Genomic DNA, 15,722 nt, shown 5'->3' with positions numbered 1-15,722 from the left:
ATTTGTAGGTACTGTTGTAAAATATCTCCAGCCTAAATAGGGTATATGTTTTTTTCCCTTAAAAGAGGATGCCAAGAATGCTGAGACAAATTCTCTGGAATTTTGTCAAAAAAACCCCACATGAAGTTCTTTATTTGCTTTTTCCCCCATTCAAGCTACAGCATAAAGTAAAAGCTACTGATAAAAAGTCATTTTCCCTGGACTGTTCTGTACTGGAGTGTCTCTCTGGCTGTGAAGGATTTTGCTCCTTGCAGGGTTTTCCAAGCTGCACTGGAGGACTGTGGTAGTGTTTGCTATACTTAGTAAATTACTGAATGAAGACTCCAGGACAGAATATACATCTGTGTGTATATATATATACATATATATGTATCTCCCACTTGCTCATCCCTTGCTCTGGTCATCACGGAGGAATGATGTATTTGCCCTAAACCCCATTTTTTCCCCCTAGTTCAAACTGTGGCTGTTTCACAGATGGCACCATTAGTCTTGTCACTTGCAAGGCTCTGGAGGTCTTTCTGGCCCACTATAAATGATACCTGCAGATTTTCACTTATTCCTTATCTTTGTGTAGAGCAGCCATGGGATGATTCCACTAGCACAACAAAATCTATTTTTTGGTTTACCCAGAGTTACGTAACTTCTTTCAGAAGCATTTGCATTCTTCCCACCCTTTTCCTGCCACAAAGCCAGGAATATCATCAGGTGATAGGAGTGTATGTGTTTTGTGTCAGGTGGTGAGCTAAACTTTCCCAGAGTCCAGCAGCAGTTGATTACTTCTCAAAATAAGTGGGGAAGGATCAAGTTTGCTTTGACAAATGCAACACTGGCACTTACACCTTACTGGGACTGCAAGTTGTAGGGTGCAGGTCCATTCAGCTTAAGATTTCTGCAATACTTCAAAATATGTTGTAAATAAGATGTAAGTGAAGTGATGTGACTAACCTGGGTTGTTTGGCTTGTTTCCTTGCACAGTCCTTGAAAAATTTGAAAAGATTCACATGAAAAGAGTTTTGTTGATTTATTTTTGCAGTTATGAGGAGAACATGGAAATGGCTGAAAGAGCACAGTAGGTGGCTTCTCCATTTGTGAGGCTGTTCCTTTCTGAAATCTGCTCATTGGGGAACCCTGAGAGCACAGACCTTCTGAGCTATTGACTGGGAATGCAATAATATTCACAATTTTGGAAAAGAAGCCTTTTAAGCTGAAGAATTTCAGAGCTGCAGACGATATGAAACCCTGGAATATCTAACCCTTGAGAATACTGAGTACCACTGGTTACCTGATTGTCCCTGTGCTCCTTTTCATTTATTTAGCCCAGTGTGATGAGACAGGGATGTAAGTTGGAGAGCAGAAAAACACTTCTAATAGCCGCTGATTTGTATTAATGGTTATTAATAGGACAACACAATGACTTCAAATTGGGTGTTTTATCTCTGTGCAGAGAATAACTAGGAGGTTATCCCCATTAGGGAAAAATGATAATTTGTAATCGCTGAGGCTTTTTAGACAGACAACAGAAACAAATTGCCCTGCAACAGATCAAAACCTACATCCCAAAGAAGAGAAAGGGGTAAGAGAAAATGCAGAAGTGTAGCTATTAATACTTTTTATTGTAGCATAAGCTTCGTAAGAAAGTTGTCCTGAGTAAAACGTGTGTTATATTTTCTGTGTAATCACATCTTTTACTGGTAAACTTTTGAACCTTTATTTTTAATCCCAGTTCTGCTGTGACTGTAGCAGTGTAAATCAGCAGGGACTCTATTAAAGCTGTTGGAACACCACCCAGGGATGATTCAGACCACCTCTAAGCCCAAATCCCAGTAACAGAAACAGTGAATTGCACAGTGGATTTAGCCAGTGCAAAGAATGGGTTTCTGGTCTAATAATCTGCACCCAGATGTGTCCATGGCCTTGGTTTCCTGTTCCCAGCAATTAAGTAGTTGCTGCTTGTCTTCCCACAGATAAAATAGGATGTAGAATGCCTTATCTTCTTGCTCTGGAAGCTTCTTCTTCCTGACTAGCAGCTAATGCCATCTCCATAATCTTGCCAAGGTAACACCTGTGCCTCAGTGTTTCCTCCTGAAATCCTCCATCGTATCACCACTGTCTACTGCTGTTGTTCCCTCTGTGGCTCCAGAAGGCTCCAGTATGTGCAAATTATTCCAGCTGGTCTTCAGCAGCTACTGAAATTAAGTATGAGAAGCCACTCCCTCTGTACTCTCCAGTTCTTTCCTGATCTAGTTCCAAATCGCCCTGAATACTTAAAAAAAAAAAAAACAAACAAAAAAAACCCAAGAATTTTCCTGAGGCCACCAAGTAGTCACAAATATGATGAGATTTGACTCCAGTTTTTGCCAGTGTACATCTCAGAAGGTGCCTTGGTTTCTCTGAAAACGCACCAGATACCCAGTGCTACCACAGACCAGGACGTGGTTTGCCTTACCAAGACACAGGTTAGGGCATTAAAAGGATATTTGCTACATTTGAACAAGTAACTTATAGCACAGGATTAGATGAGATGTGAAAATCCTGGAGATGTGTTTTAACTTTGACTGCTAATGTTCAAACTTTGAACTGGATGAAAAACATTCATTACCCTATTTTCTGCCAATATCGGTGATTGTGATTGCATACAAATATGCTTTTCAGGAAAACTCGTCATTTTCACTGCAGTTTGTTTCAGAGGAGAAAGCAAAAAGTAGGCTGGGAAAAGAGGGGATTCCAATAGTGTCCTCATTTACCTTTTCTGTTGAACAAAATATTTTTATTTTGTAATCTGAAACTGAAAAATTATTTCAAAAAGCCATTTTTGAGAAACAGCACATGCACACATTTTTTAGCAAAAATCAGTTTTTTATGGTTAAATATGTCATTTTGCCCCTGCGATATGAAAATGGTCCAGGAGCCTTCCAGAACAAAATATTCTGACATTAAAAAAACAAGCATTCTGATTTTTTGGTTTTTTGATGCCCTAATGCCTTTGCATCTGTAAATATCTTTTCATATGCTTGAAAAAGGTTACATGTGTGCGGAGAGCTGTGCATTTACCAGCAAACTTCATAGCCTATTGAAAATTGAGACCATAGGTCCCTCTGAGCTGTTCCTGGGGAAGAAAAGAATCAGCCATATACTAATTTATTTTTCACTGCCACTGAATGAAACACAGAATGGAATGTCACACTTCTCGATGTATAGACATACTTAGTAATCCTACAAAGAAAGGACTCTCCCTTATTATACAGAATATGAATGACTCTGCCATCTGTGGTTTTCTTAAAATGCCACCTCCTCATGAGGATAGGCCCGCTCTTGCAAATGCCACCTGTCACCAAGCAGTGTGTGTCAGGAATTTTCAGTGTCACTCTGGAATAAAGCCCTGGGATCTCAGCGTGCAGCCCCAGCCGTGCTGTACCTGTGCTCCCGCTGAGTGGCACAGCAAGGCCACTAGGAAGCAAAGGCAAGTGCTGAATGTGTAAGTACAAGTCAAAAAGAGATGTTATGAGCTCTTTCTTCCTTTTTGACTGAAATAAGGAAAGCACACAGCAGAAAAAGAATGAGCTAGGGTGTTCTTTGTCAGCTGTCACATATTTAAGTCAGTGAAGCACACTTATTTCTTCTTGCAGGTGAGCCAGGATGGAAAAGCCTTGCTGGATGTCCTACAGCGTCCCTTGAGTCCTGGGAATTCTGAATCCCTTACTGCTACTGCAAACTACTCCAAGGCTGTTCACCAGGTGTTGGATGTGGTACATGAAGTCCTGCATCACCAGCGGCGCCTAGAAAGCATCTGGCAACACAGAAAGGTCCGGCTGCATCAAAGGCTGCAGCTCTGTGTTTTCCAGCAGGATGTTCAACAGGTAATATCCCTACTAAAGAGATAAAAAATGACCCTTTATTTCCAACCATAAAGGTTAGTGAACTGTCCAGAGGCTGGTGCCATAACCAAGATTTCACACACAGCTCTAGAAATCTGCTAAAATCCTATTGCATTCTTCAGTATCTCTTGGTTTCATGTTGGAAACCATCAGTCAGTCCAGTGAATATTGATCAGTCCTTTCCCTGTAAGAATGTGACACTATTTTCAGTGGTTAATTTGTCACAAGTGAGCAATTAGCTATAGGTACTTTACTGTTCCTGAGAAAGTGATGTTTAATAGGAAAAAAAGAATTTCAAGTGTAAAAAGCAATTGAACTGTGGTGTGTTTCACCTTTTGGTGTGGAAACAACATAAACTGACAGTTTAATGGTGCTGTTTATGTGGACTTTGCACTGTGACCACTTAGGGAGTCCACATACCCATGCTGTGAGTTTGCTGGCTCCAGTGAAGTGCACACCCCAATGCCCAGAGCCCTCCTCACAGAAATGCACTTTATACAGCACAGGCTCATCTCAGAGAACCTCAGCTCCAGGTGGATAACTTTTCTCTCCCAAAGGAATCCATATGAGCACCAGCACGAGAGTGTGAGTGACAGTAAGTACGAGATGCCATGTTTGCAGCTGCCAACTGTGCAGGCACAATCAACAGATGTCCCAGGGCTCTGCTCATTCAGGGCGGTGTGGTTTGTTTAAGGGCCCCGTTACAGCCCAAAGCAGATGTTGGTAGCAATATGGCACTTGCTTTAAATGAAGAGGCTGAATGCTCTAATCATGTTTATGGAGCGTTCTGATGTCCCTGGGGTTCTTTATGCCATTGCCTTCCTCCAAGTGAAAAATGAGGCAGAGACGGAGCGAGGAAGCTGTCACATGTAAAATCGACATGAACCAACAAGGACAGGAGACAGACAACTGTCGTTCAACATGCAAATCTGTGGTGCTATTAGCGCTGTACCTGCAGTGCACCAGCACAGACAGAACTGTAGCTGTAGATGTCCTCTGTAAATATTTGTGATAATTTCTTTGAAAGTCCTCAAAAGTTTGCCACTATTTCTACCTACTCAGGTTTTCATCAAAAACCACAAAAATATTCATGACGTTTATATAACTAAAACTGGGACTGAATGTAACAGATGCTTAATTTAAGCAAGTTTTCTTTCATTATGTGTCAGCAAACATACTGCATGGTAATGAAATTCCTAAGCTATATATTAAATAGAGCATGTATTTGGTATTCAGTTAGAACACTTCCAGCAAACTATATGAAGTTAATACATATAAAGTTTTAGGGCTAAAATCTGAAAAATCAAGGAGTTTAAATTCTGATGGTCTTATACTTCTAATCGTGTTATTTACATTTTTGTGTAAATCACCCTAGGGAATGAAGAATACCTAAGATTTTATTGATGTTAAATACCACTCTTTTCAAGCTGAAACTTTCTCTCTTGCATCTTCTGAATTCAGTAGAAGTGTTTATGAGGTTCATTCATGAAACCCATTCAGACTTTTACTTCCCACACATGCAAGGCAATGAAGCTGTGTCACTGGTTTTCAAAAGGAGCAGGTCTTTGTATGTACTGTGGCTTTTGGTGAGAGAAAAAGAAACAGGCAGTAAGAGTCTCTGGAGCACAATCACTTCAGAGAGCATTACTCTGTGCGAGTTCTGTTGGCAGAAGTCTTTCCAAATTTTTCTCTTAATGGGTAGTTATTATCTGGGAAGCAACAACTTAATGGCAGACATGCCTCCATCCTAGCACACACTGGAGGCATCTCTTTGTCCTACTTAGAAAGTAGAGAGGAAGAGATGAATCATTCTGTTCACTAAACATCTGTACTATTCAAGATAAATGCTTTGTAACTCATAAATGAAATTATCAGCTAAACAGAAATATGAATTGTAGATTCCATGAGGAGGAGGAAGATATCTAAGTATGTTGATGGGGGCTTTTTTTTGAAAATAATCACCTCCTGTATATCTGTCATGCAATTCCTATTATGCTTATTTTGTTAAATGCCCTTCAGCTGGCAGATGAAGCTGTCTACCTGTATATTGTCACGGATCATAAGCAACATTTATCTATAATAGTTTCTTGCCTTGTGAAAATTTAATAACCTTCGACTGAGTTCTCCCTAGTTCAAGTCTAAAATGAAAAGATGTGGGAGAAGAAATCTTGACAAGAGAGCCCTGAATTTATTAGATTTTTCTGTCTTCTAACACATAATGATACAGCATAGTTTCTCTAAGGAAGATATTCCTCTCACACAGCTCAGAATTAGACAGTTTCTCACAGGTGCAGTTTTCCCTGTCAGGATATTCTGTGGCTCACCCTCTCCAGCTGTTGTCCAGTGCAGTAAAAGTTCTGGTGAAAGATGATCTCTGTGGCAGAGCTTGCACTCCATCACTTGTTCATCCATGCCTTTCTTGTCATGTCACCTGTTGTGCATCAGTCTTGTCTTACAGGTTGATGTTAACAGGGACAAGTTTTGTTGTGCTGCATGTTTTAGTAGAGACTCCAAGATTATTTTGCATCCTCTCAGTCTGCTATTAACAACATAAATAGATTTTGGTAAAGACATCTCCAAGAAGAGACTCTTGTGGACCCTGAGAGATCAGTAATTCCTTATCTAACTACTCTGGTTAGTCTTGTCAGGGGAATTGAGTTTGGGCATGGAATATCAACTGTGCACGGAGAGGTCGTGCAGAACTGATTAGCTGCATGAAGGCTTTGTATAGGCCAAGTGTGTTCCATTTGGACTGTATTTGAGGGTTAAAATGTGTTCAGCTGGGCTCATTCATATAATTTCTAGTCATCTGCACCATTTGCAAGGCAAGGCTACCTGCTGTATGTACTAATGGCACATCAGGGCTGTGTTCTCAGAGAGTTTCACACTGTCAGGCAAATACTTCAGATTCCAGCTGGGTTTCAGCTTGAACTGCACAAAATCTCTACAGTCACAGCATAACTGAAATACACATTGTGCTGTATAAAAACCAGTAAACACTGGATTGCCAAGCACCAATATTAATGTAAGAAATGTTATGCTATAAAATATCATTAGAAATAATCACTATCTCACACCACCAGACATTTTACAAGACTATTTGCTACTACATCCGTGTATTAATACAATTACATCCGTTTGCACATGTGAACCAAGGTAAATAATGGTGTGCTGAGGATGCTGAGTTATGAATATATAGTGTTTTAAAGAAGGAAAGAAAATAAATGGTGTGAAACTGCATTTGCAGCCTTCACAGGAAATAGAGCACCATTCACACAAAAGCAACAGCACTTAAGAAAATTTGTGAGCTGCCATGAGGTTCAACACAGGCAGGAACTGACAAGAAACTGTTTTAACACCAAAAGTATTTAGGATCATTATAAAAATATTGGGTTGCTCAGTGTGTAAAATACTTCATTGCTTCAGTTGTTTTTTTAGAAATTCTCTGGTTTCAGATAGGGAAGAACTGTGCTGTTTGATCCTTTCAGAACACAGCTCTGGAAGAAAGTGCTGAGATTCTGTCCTGCAAGGGAAAAGAAAAATCCCTTTGACTTTCATGCCATTATTTTGTAGTTTGTGCAGATGCATCAGCCCAAATTTGATACCTTTTCCCTTTTGCTCTTCTCTGCTCTGCATCTTCCCCTTCTACAGACTATTCACCATCAAATTAACACTATTTCAACTTCTGTTGAGATTTGAAACTGTTCTCATATTTCCCCACATTTCCACTGCTTTGCACTGTTAGGTCCTGATTTGTCCTGCCGGTCTCTGTGGGCATCTCCATTCTAACATGTTCCCTTTGCCCTGTGAACAGCAACACCATGGAACAACAAGGGTAGAAAAAGGCTTGTAGCATGAAGTGTTATCAAACAGCCTTAGAAATAGCTGAAGTAAGTTTATAAGGCTGTTCTTCACCCCACTGCCACCCCATCCCCTTTGTTTCATATGGGCAAGAGTTTCTTGAACCTGAATTCTCCACTCCATAAACTCATTCAAGTGAAGCACACCTGTTAAAGCAGAAGGAGAATGGAGGCCCGTTTGATGCGTTATTGAAATGGTCTGGGCAAGCCTTGAACTTGGTACTTTAGCACACTTTCATGTCACAATAGTCACACTGATACTCTCATTCTGCAGCCTTCATTGCTTCTCACGGAAATCCTCGGTCTTTCCATCATTTCTGTCCCTACATGCCAACCCAGCCTGGCACAGGCAGCCTGTTTCTCCACAGACTCACATGATTCTCTGAAGGTCACTGCTGGTGCTACTTTCTTCTTTTGCTTCTTTTGCTTCATTTTGCTTGAGATGTCTGCCTGTAAATGAAGAGCTGAAAAATAGGTGGATGTCGAGGTTCTGTGTGTGCTGGGGGTTTCTTGGCTCTGAACAGCGTTGGGTTAGCTGTGGTGGCTCTGCGTGGCAAAATGGAGCAGGCCCATCATGGCAGATGAAGGCCAGTGGTAAACAGCAAGATGACACTGACAAACATTTACTGGTGAGAGATTAGGCAGTGCTAAGAAAGCTGGAACCGTTGGCTTTCCGGCTGCAGTGATGTCTCAAATCCTCGTGGTTTTTGAGAAGGTCAAGCTAGACTAGTGTCAGGTTCATCTGATTTCTCTGAATTTGGGATTTGCCTTCTGTTGGCTTCATGCCCAGACACATTAAGGGACATAGTTTTTGTTTCTTTACGTAGTTATCTGCCTCTGGTGATGGATAAGAAGACCATGTGGCCATTCTGATATCATTACATTTACCAGCTGCCATGGTTGTGGGAGAGTACAGAGTACTGAGGAGGAAAGGCTGTCTCTCTTCATAACCAAGCACTTTAACTTGTAATGTGTCTGGCTTTTACTGGCAGAGGAAACAGATCAGGGCATGATCCTGACATCACTTTTATGGAAAAATGTCCTGCCAACATCTGTCTGTCTCCATACACTATCTGAGAATGCTGAACACTTCATGTGATGCATATGATCTGTGTAGTCCATTTGCAGAAGAATGGATATTTGAGGCAGTTTATGTTTCATTTAGCTCTCACACAAGATTTTAGAGGATTATGTCTGCGCATTACTTCCCCATTTGCATGTGTACACTTGGTTGTTTTGATCCCTTCAAGGCAGTGAAGAGTTCTCCAACATTCTGTAGTTTTCAGTTTGTCATAGTTTGTTACAAAGACAAAAGAAATGAGACTATACATCTGCTTTTATGCTTTGTTTACAATAATACCTTCACTGGGTCTTGTAAAACAAGAGATTTATTTGCAAACAATTGCTAAGGAAGAAAAAAGAACATTATAATTAAGTCAAGATTATATTTACTGCCAGATGACTTCAGCCACATCACCCTGCGAGAATACATCACATGCTCTGTGTGCCATCTGAACAAATGTAGCCTGTAAACAGCTCCCACTGTCAGTCATTAATTAAAACATTACAATTCAAAGCATCCTAGAGAATTTTCACAACTCCTTTGGTAAATTGATGTGGTCATGAGATGCATTTAATGTTTGTCACTTACATGTTTACATTTTCAGAGTATTGCCGCTGTACTTTCTCTGAGCTTAGAAGGAATGTGTGACCTTACCAGTCATAAGTGATAGTGAGTGGAGGTTCTAATTATTGTTGTGTTGCCCCCCAAAGATAAATGAAAAAGTAATCAATACTGGTAAAACTTCTTGGCAACCTTCTTCCAGTGGGATACAACAGGAGAGAAAACAACCTTTCGTTATCCATGACTGAGAGATAAATACCCTTTTTTCTCACTAACCCTGTTCTTCCAGCAGTTGGCCATGCCACTGGTTTATTTGATATGGATATCTCACCAAACAATTCTGATGGAGCACCACACAGCTTTTACCTACAGAGCTCTAAAGGACCAACTTAATATTATGTGTATGTGTCTCCAAATTCACGTACATCTCTAACACCTCTGTTGCAGCACTTCCCTGCTTTATTATTTATGCAGTAAAGGATGTACAATTGTAGTAAAAGGGTTTTCTGTTTGCTTCCATCCACATCACAGAACGTGCAATAAAACATTTTGTCAACTGCTTTTTCACGGCAATTTTCATTCCATCCCTACTGTTCCTGCCAAAAGAATGGGAATGTTTTCAGGCAGTGTGAGTATGAGTCCAGGCAATGAAGAGATCTGTGGCCTCGCTCATCTTCTGAAGAGGACTTATAAGTAGCCAATGCTGAAAGTGAAGTGGTGTTTTATTTGTGCTGATCCTGCAAATGTAGTGGAAATGGCCACTTAAATAACAAGCATTTCTGAGTGATTTGGTTGCTTATTTAGAACTGTTAAAAAAGGACTGTCTTTCCTTAATATGAACCCACAGTGGCATGGGATTATGCAGGAGTTTCAGATGATTTCTGCTGACTATAGATGTCTCTCTAAGCTCTAGTAATGATGGAGTATAGAATAAGAGCAGCCTGCATAGCTACACAACCCCTGGAACCCCTTGACCAGATTGTGATGGATTTGTTGCGCAAGGAACCACACTAGGAAGGAGAACATTGCCCACATATTTCTTCAGTTTCTGGTGATTTCATAGGGAAGTTTCTCTAGTTCCTTTTGCTTGCAAAGACATGGAGCATTTATAGGCAATGTGCTCAGGGCTGTCCAACACAAACAGGACAGGGTTCTTTGAAAAAGAGCACAACTGAAAGAAGTAATGTGCATTTTTCCTCTTTACCAATAACTCTGTCTTAGAAATCTTCCATTTGGAGAGCCACAGCAGAGGTTCCTGAGTGAGGGGGCAATCATGTGGCATGTTGCTCTCTGGACACATTTGGACAGTGGCTGTTGGTATGGAGGCAGGCTCTGTGTTTCCGTCCAGGCAGATCCTGGGACATTTGCACCCTGAAACCACTGATCACTGTATGGTACAAGAGCACCTCAGATGTCTGAGGCTATCAGCCTAAAAAGTAAATTGCTTTATGTGCTTTAAATTCATATAAGAGAAAGGGAGCTCTGTTCTTAATGTCTGACAATGCTCTTTAATTTAGACCAGTATTATCTGGTGTCATTTTTGTGCCAAAATTCTTCACAAAGAACTATAGGTTTAAATTTTTGTTTAAAGGTATTTATTCTGGAAATCCCTTAGAGGTTGGTTAACAATACACTATCCTCTTCATAATTTGATTTAAAGTATAACTTGAAATTATTTGGAAACAACCTTTGCCTCATTCTTCCTTTACATAGTTATTAAGACAAGCAGACCATTGTTCTTTGTGATTCTGAAGAGTCACTGATGAAAAAATAATAATGATCACTTTTTAATTTATACACAGAGCAGTGGTGCAAGGGATATCCAACTCCAGAGGCCAGATTCAGTTACCAGCTGAAGTTTACTTAGCACTGATGTATGAGCAGTGCAAGAACATTTTGATGAGCTTCACAGCTGTCTTGGGAGATCAGATCTGAAGAAATCTGAATGAGCCAGCTTGATCACTGAACCTATTGAAGTGAGAGGAGGAACAGAGAAAAACTTTCTTTGTCTGTCAAAAAGAGTTGTTCTTGTTTGGAACACTGTCTGTCCTTCAAGATCTAGTTCCTTTCAGATGGTCTGTTTTGCTACTTCTTGAATGGCAAAGGTTTGGGTTCTTAGGCTAAGAAGTCCTTGTGGAAACCCTCTGAAATCATACTGACTCATTGAGGATTTGGATCTGTCCTTCAGTGCATGAAGAGGAAACAAGTCATAGCATGAAGAAATGGAGAAGGTGATAGAAAGATGCAGTTCCTTCTCTGTAGGCAGTTGTAATGATCCATGGTCTGTATTTATCCTGCCTGTCTTTAGGAGCACAACTGCATCATCCGAGTCAGGAGCCCAATGCAGAGTCTCCTTTTGCAGTCAGTGGAGTGACCCTGGCCTCTCCAGAGAACAACTCTCATTGTACCCTGGATACTTCCCTCTCTCATTCCAGACTCTAAGGGAAATAATGATAGTGTAGGCTCTTCAGACTAGACCTTCAGTTCACTACCTCATGTTGGGGGAGATTTATTAGGATGCAGGAGCCCAGATCCTGTGTGATGCCATTCTGCTGGGCATTCAGTGTCTTCCTGATCCCAGATGCGCTTTGCAGCATTCTGCAGGGAAGTCAGTCCTCGGCGAACTGCTAAAATTTGATGTTACACTTAAACAGATTTTGTAGTCATTATGTATCATGTCCTCATTGTCTATTTCTGTCCCAGGATTGTTTGCATGTCAGCATTCCTGAAAATATAATGTGTGGTTTATTTTTTCTGAAAGGCATCGTTGGTTCTTAGTGCCATGGCAAAGGAGGAGAGAGAATTAGGCTTGTCTGTTACTGATTAGCCCTACAAAAATAGAAGGGTTGTGGTGGTGAAGAAAGAGAAATAAAATAGAGTTTTCTCCAGCTATATGTATATTTTCGGAAAGCAGTTGCTCAAATGAGTAATTGTCATAAGGGCATGGAGGAAAATAAGGTCTTTGAGTAGATGTAGACTGGAATGCCAGAAAACTTTCTGCCCTGTAACTTTAAGAAGTAACAATAACAGTAGTGCTTCTCGCTTATTAAGGTTTCTTTTGTTTCAGGATTATGGGTTTTCTAAAAGGTTGGTGTTGAGCAACCTGCCAAAGGTCACTTCAAGCTTCATGACTAGAACTTTTCGTGTCAGGATGTCTGACAAATCCCTGCTCTAACCCAACAAAGTCATTTGCTACTCCAGTTTTACCCCTTATGGAAAGATCTTATAGGATTTATTGAGACTATCTAAAAAGTAAGTAAAGGTATGTTATGCTAAGAAAAAAATATGCTATTTTAGGCACTGGTTTAGGAGTCCAAAATAGTCATTCTTTTCTACTTCATTTGTTTCCCTTGATCTTCCCTTTCAATTTTCTCCTCACATGGCCTCCCAGCTTTTTCGTGATCCTGCGTATCACTCAGATATCAATCCTCTTTCATATTGCTTTTGACTGATGGCCAGCAAAAGGTAATTTCATTAATGTGAGAAAAAACCTTGCCAGACAGCAAAGAGCATAATGAAAGCTAGTTCCTAATGTATAATTATAGCATTTTTCCCTGTGTTTTCCTTCACAGAACAGCTGCTCAGCCTGTTGGTTACTTCCCCCCCTCTGTAATGAATTACACTCACGGTCTGAGATTAATATGTCTTGCTGGGTAGCAAGAGCCAACTTAGGCTGAGCTGCTGTGGCACTGTGACCTGTCTCTGCCCCTGCTCTGCTCCGTGCCAGTCATTCCCGTTAGTTCTCACTCATCCTCACAGCTCTGCCTCGCTCCATGCCACAAACTGCTTTTCCTGGCTGTGCTCTGCAGCAGCTCCTTGCTCTGTTAGCATCTCCTGTGGGCTGTGCATGGTTCTGGTAGCTGCTTTACCAAACCAGCTTGACCAAAGAGTTCTGGTATTTCTTTCCATGGAGGAGAGGTTGTGCGCTGTTTTGAGCTAGACACAGGGTTTTAGCTCACAAGAGACTTTTAGGCAACTTCTTTTGTTTCATATTCCTCACAGGAAAGCCTTACACAAAGCTTCTTGCTTGTTTTTAGAAGCTGTAACCTGGATTGCAGTTCTGGAAGCTATTGGCTAGGCTGGGGTAACCCTTCAGGCACATTTAGACAGAGCTGCTTGGCTCCAGCTCCTGTATACTGTTACAGCTATAAACCTCTTTTATGTTACACTATGGTTCCCTTTAACAAAAATATCTTTCAAATGTGAAATATGCAAACCAAACACATTTCAGGTCTATCCATTGGTCTTTCACCTTTCCACTCCCTTTGTTTTGAAAGCTCTTGAATTGGATTTTTTTACCCTGCCTTTTGGCTTTTTTAGATGGAACGTGAATTGAGGGATGGAGAAAATTACTTTTATTTTTGGCTTCAGCAACATATAAAACATTCTGACCTTCAGATGGTTCTCTTCCCAAATAGGGAGGAACAGTTGTGGGGGGTAGGGAAGCCACAAAATGGAACTTTTTTGTATTATTATTATTTTCCCTGTTCCTCCAACAAAAAGTAACTTTAAACAATCAAAATGTATTTTGGATACAGTTCCTTCTTGCATACTTGCTCAGGTTTTCAAAGTCCACAAGGTGTTAGGAAACAATAAGAGAAGGAAGTTCAGGATAAGGGGATGCTGTAGCCCTGGAGCCATCAAAGTAGAAGAAAAACAAGAAAGAAAGTTTTTCACATAAAATTTCAGTTTGCAGAAAATTGAGCTTGTCTTTAAAAAGGTGCTCATAGGGAAAGTCCACAAACACTTCTGCCCTTCATTCTGCTCGTGAGTCTCACTCCTGGAATCATTTAAGTGTCTCCTCTTTTCTCTGAACAGCCCAAGTCTTCAGAAGCCTTATCCTTCTTGCCTATATATTCTAGGGGGGTTTTTTTGCATTTCCTGCCTGCCATGGGAGCATGGGCTATCCACTGACAAACAGCTCCCCACTGACATTATCCATGGCCTTCTCTGGTGCATCTGTAAGGTCACTGGCCTTTCAGCCTTTGAAACCCTCACAGGATCCTTTCCTGCTGTGACATGTGGAGGAATCAGCAGGAGATTGCACAAGGATGTAAACATTCCAGGCTTTTTGTTTCAGCCCTGCTGTGTCTGGCATAGGCAGTGCCCAGCTCCCCGGGGGTCTGTGTGCTATGGGTAAAGATTCTGTCTGCCACAGCAACTTGGCCCTTTCCAGTTGCCTGCAGTACTGAGGTGTGACTTCCCTGCCCTGGGCACGTGTGTTGGGCACAGCTGGTTTGCCTGAACAGTGGCTGCCAGACAGGAGGCACCAGCAGAAGAGATGCTGCAGTGGCCCTACAGCAGGAGAAGGGCTGTGGTGCAGGTCTGAGCCGCTGGCCAGGACCCAGTGTCAGGGGAGCACTGCCAGGAGGTCAGACACAGCCCTGTACTGCACTCCTTTCTCCCTGCACACATCCTGGCACATATAAACTTGGAGAGAAAATGTTGTGAGGCACCTGGATATTTATTTAAAAGACAAGAGATCATAGAAAAGTCCTTGATCATGAATAGCCACTTACATAATTCAGGGACTTTTCTCATCCCTGTTCTCCTACTTCTTCCCCATGTGGTTTGCACTCCCATATTTTACCTCTAGTTTCTAATCAGGTCAGAGCCCCATGGAGAAGGGTTATTTTCCCAGCTGTTGGCAGGATGCTCAGCCCCAAAGAGCCCTGTTCCTGGCAGGGATGTTTAAGGCCCCCGCAGTGTAGCACTTGCCATCCTGGTGAGTTTTTCTGTTACTGCCACAAGACTACCGAGACTCCTTCGACCCAGCTGGGATTTGTTCTTTCACTAAACCTGGCTCTGCTGTGCGCTGTGATTGTAAGCCTTGTTGAACCTGGATGATTAAATCATCTGCTCCCCCTAGTAACCCAAAGCAGGGTTATTCAATATCCTTTATTCAATATTCAGTATCAATCCGCAGTCTCCAGTGTGGTGCAGTAGGCAGCTCAAGCACAGCGAGGAGTGCCTGAGTGCTTGTCTAGGACCTAGAGCGCAGCAGTTGTGTTAAAGATACTTTGTTGTAAAGCTCCTCTATGTCTTTTCCAGTTGTTAATAATTTGTTTAAACTAGTAACAGGTTTCAGTGGGTAGATACTATCAAAATGTACAGTTTGTGATAGCAGTAATGATACTGTTATCGTAGTCTGACATTTATCTGACAGAAAATTTCTTCCTTTGTTTTATAAACGGAGGTTCTGAAAGGGACCATGCAGCAAATCAGTGTTGAAACTGTGAAGAGCAAGAACAAGTTGTGTTTTTTCCTGAATCTTTATCGGCTTTCTATTAGTTTTGTCTTGTTTTCTTCACTTGAAACCCACAGGCACATCTGTCATTGGCAGAGTTCAAATCAATTGCTCTG

At 41.2% G+C, this 15,722-nt stretch overlaps 1 protein-coding gene across 8 annotated transcripts in view; it reads left to right on the top strand.

Annotated features, from left to right (window-relative positions):
* The window catches only part of KALRN (kalirin RhoGEF kinase), a 472,211-nt gene that overhangs the window by 230,503 nt on the left and 225,986 nt on the right, over positions 1-15,722 (top strand). For all 8 annotated transcript variants that reach the window (XM_040069425.2, XM_058421255.1, XM_058421256.1 and 5 more), the window contains exon 9: positions 3,627-3,857. In XM_040069425.2, the coding sequence (XP_039925359.1) occupies positions 3,627-3,857 (231 nt within the window). The remainder of the gene's footprint in view (positions 1-3,626; positions 3,858-15,722) is intronic.

The sequence above is a fragment of the Hirundo rustica genome, chromosome 7 (genome assembly GCF_015227805.2).
Source record: "Hirundo rustica isolate bHirRus1 chromosome 7, bHirRus1.pri.v3, whole genome shotgun sequence".
Taxonomy (NCBI): Eukaryota; Metazoa; Chordata; class Aves; order Passeriformes; family Hirundinidae; genus Hirundo; species Hirundo rustica.
Note: the sequence above shows the minus strand (reverse complement) of the source record. Positions and strands in the feature narration are given on the sequence as shown.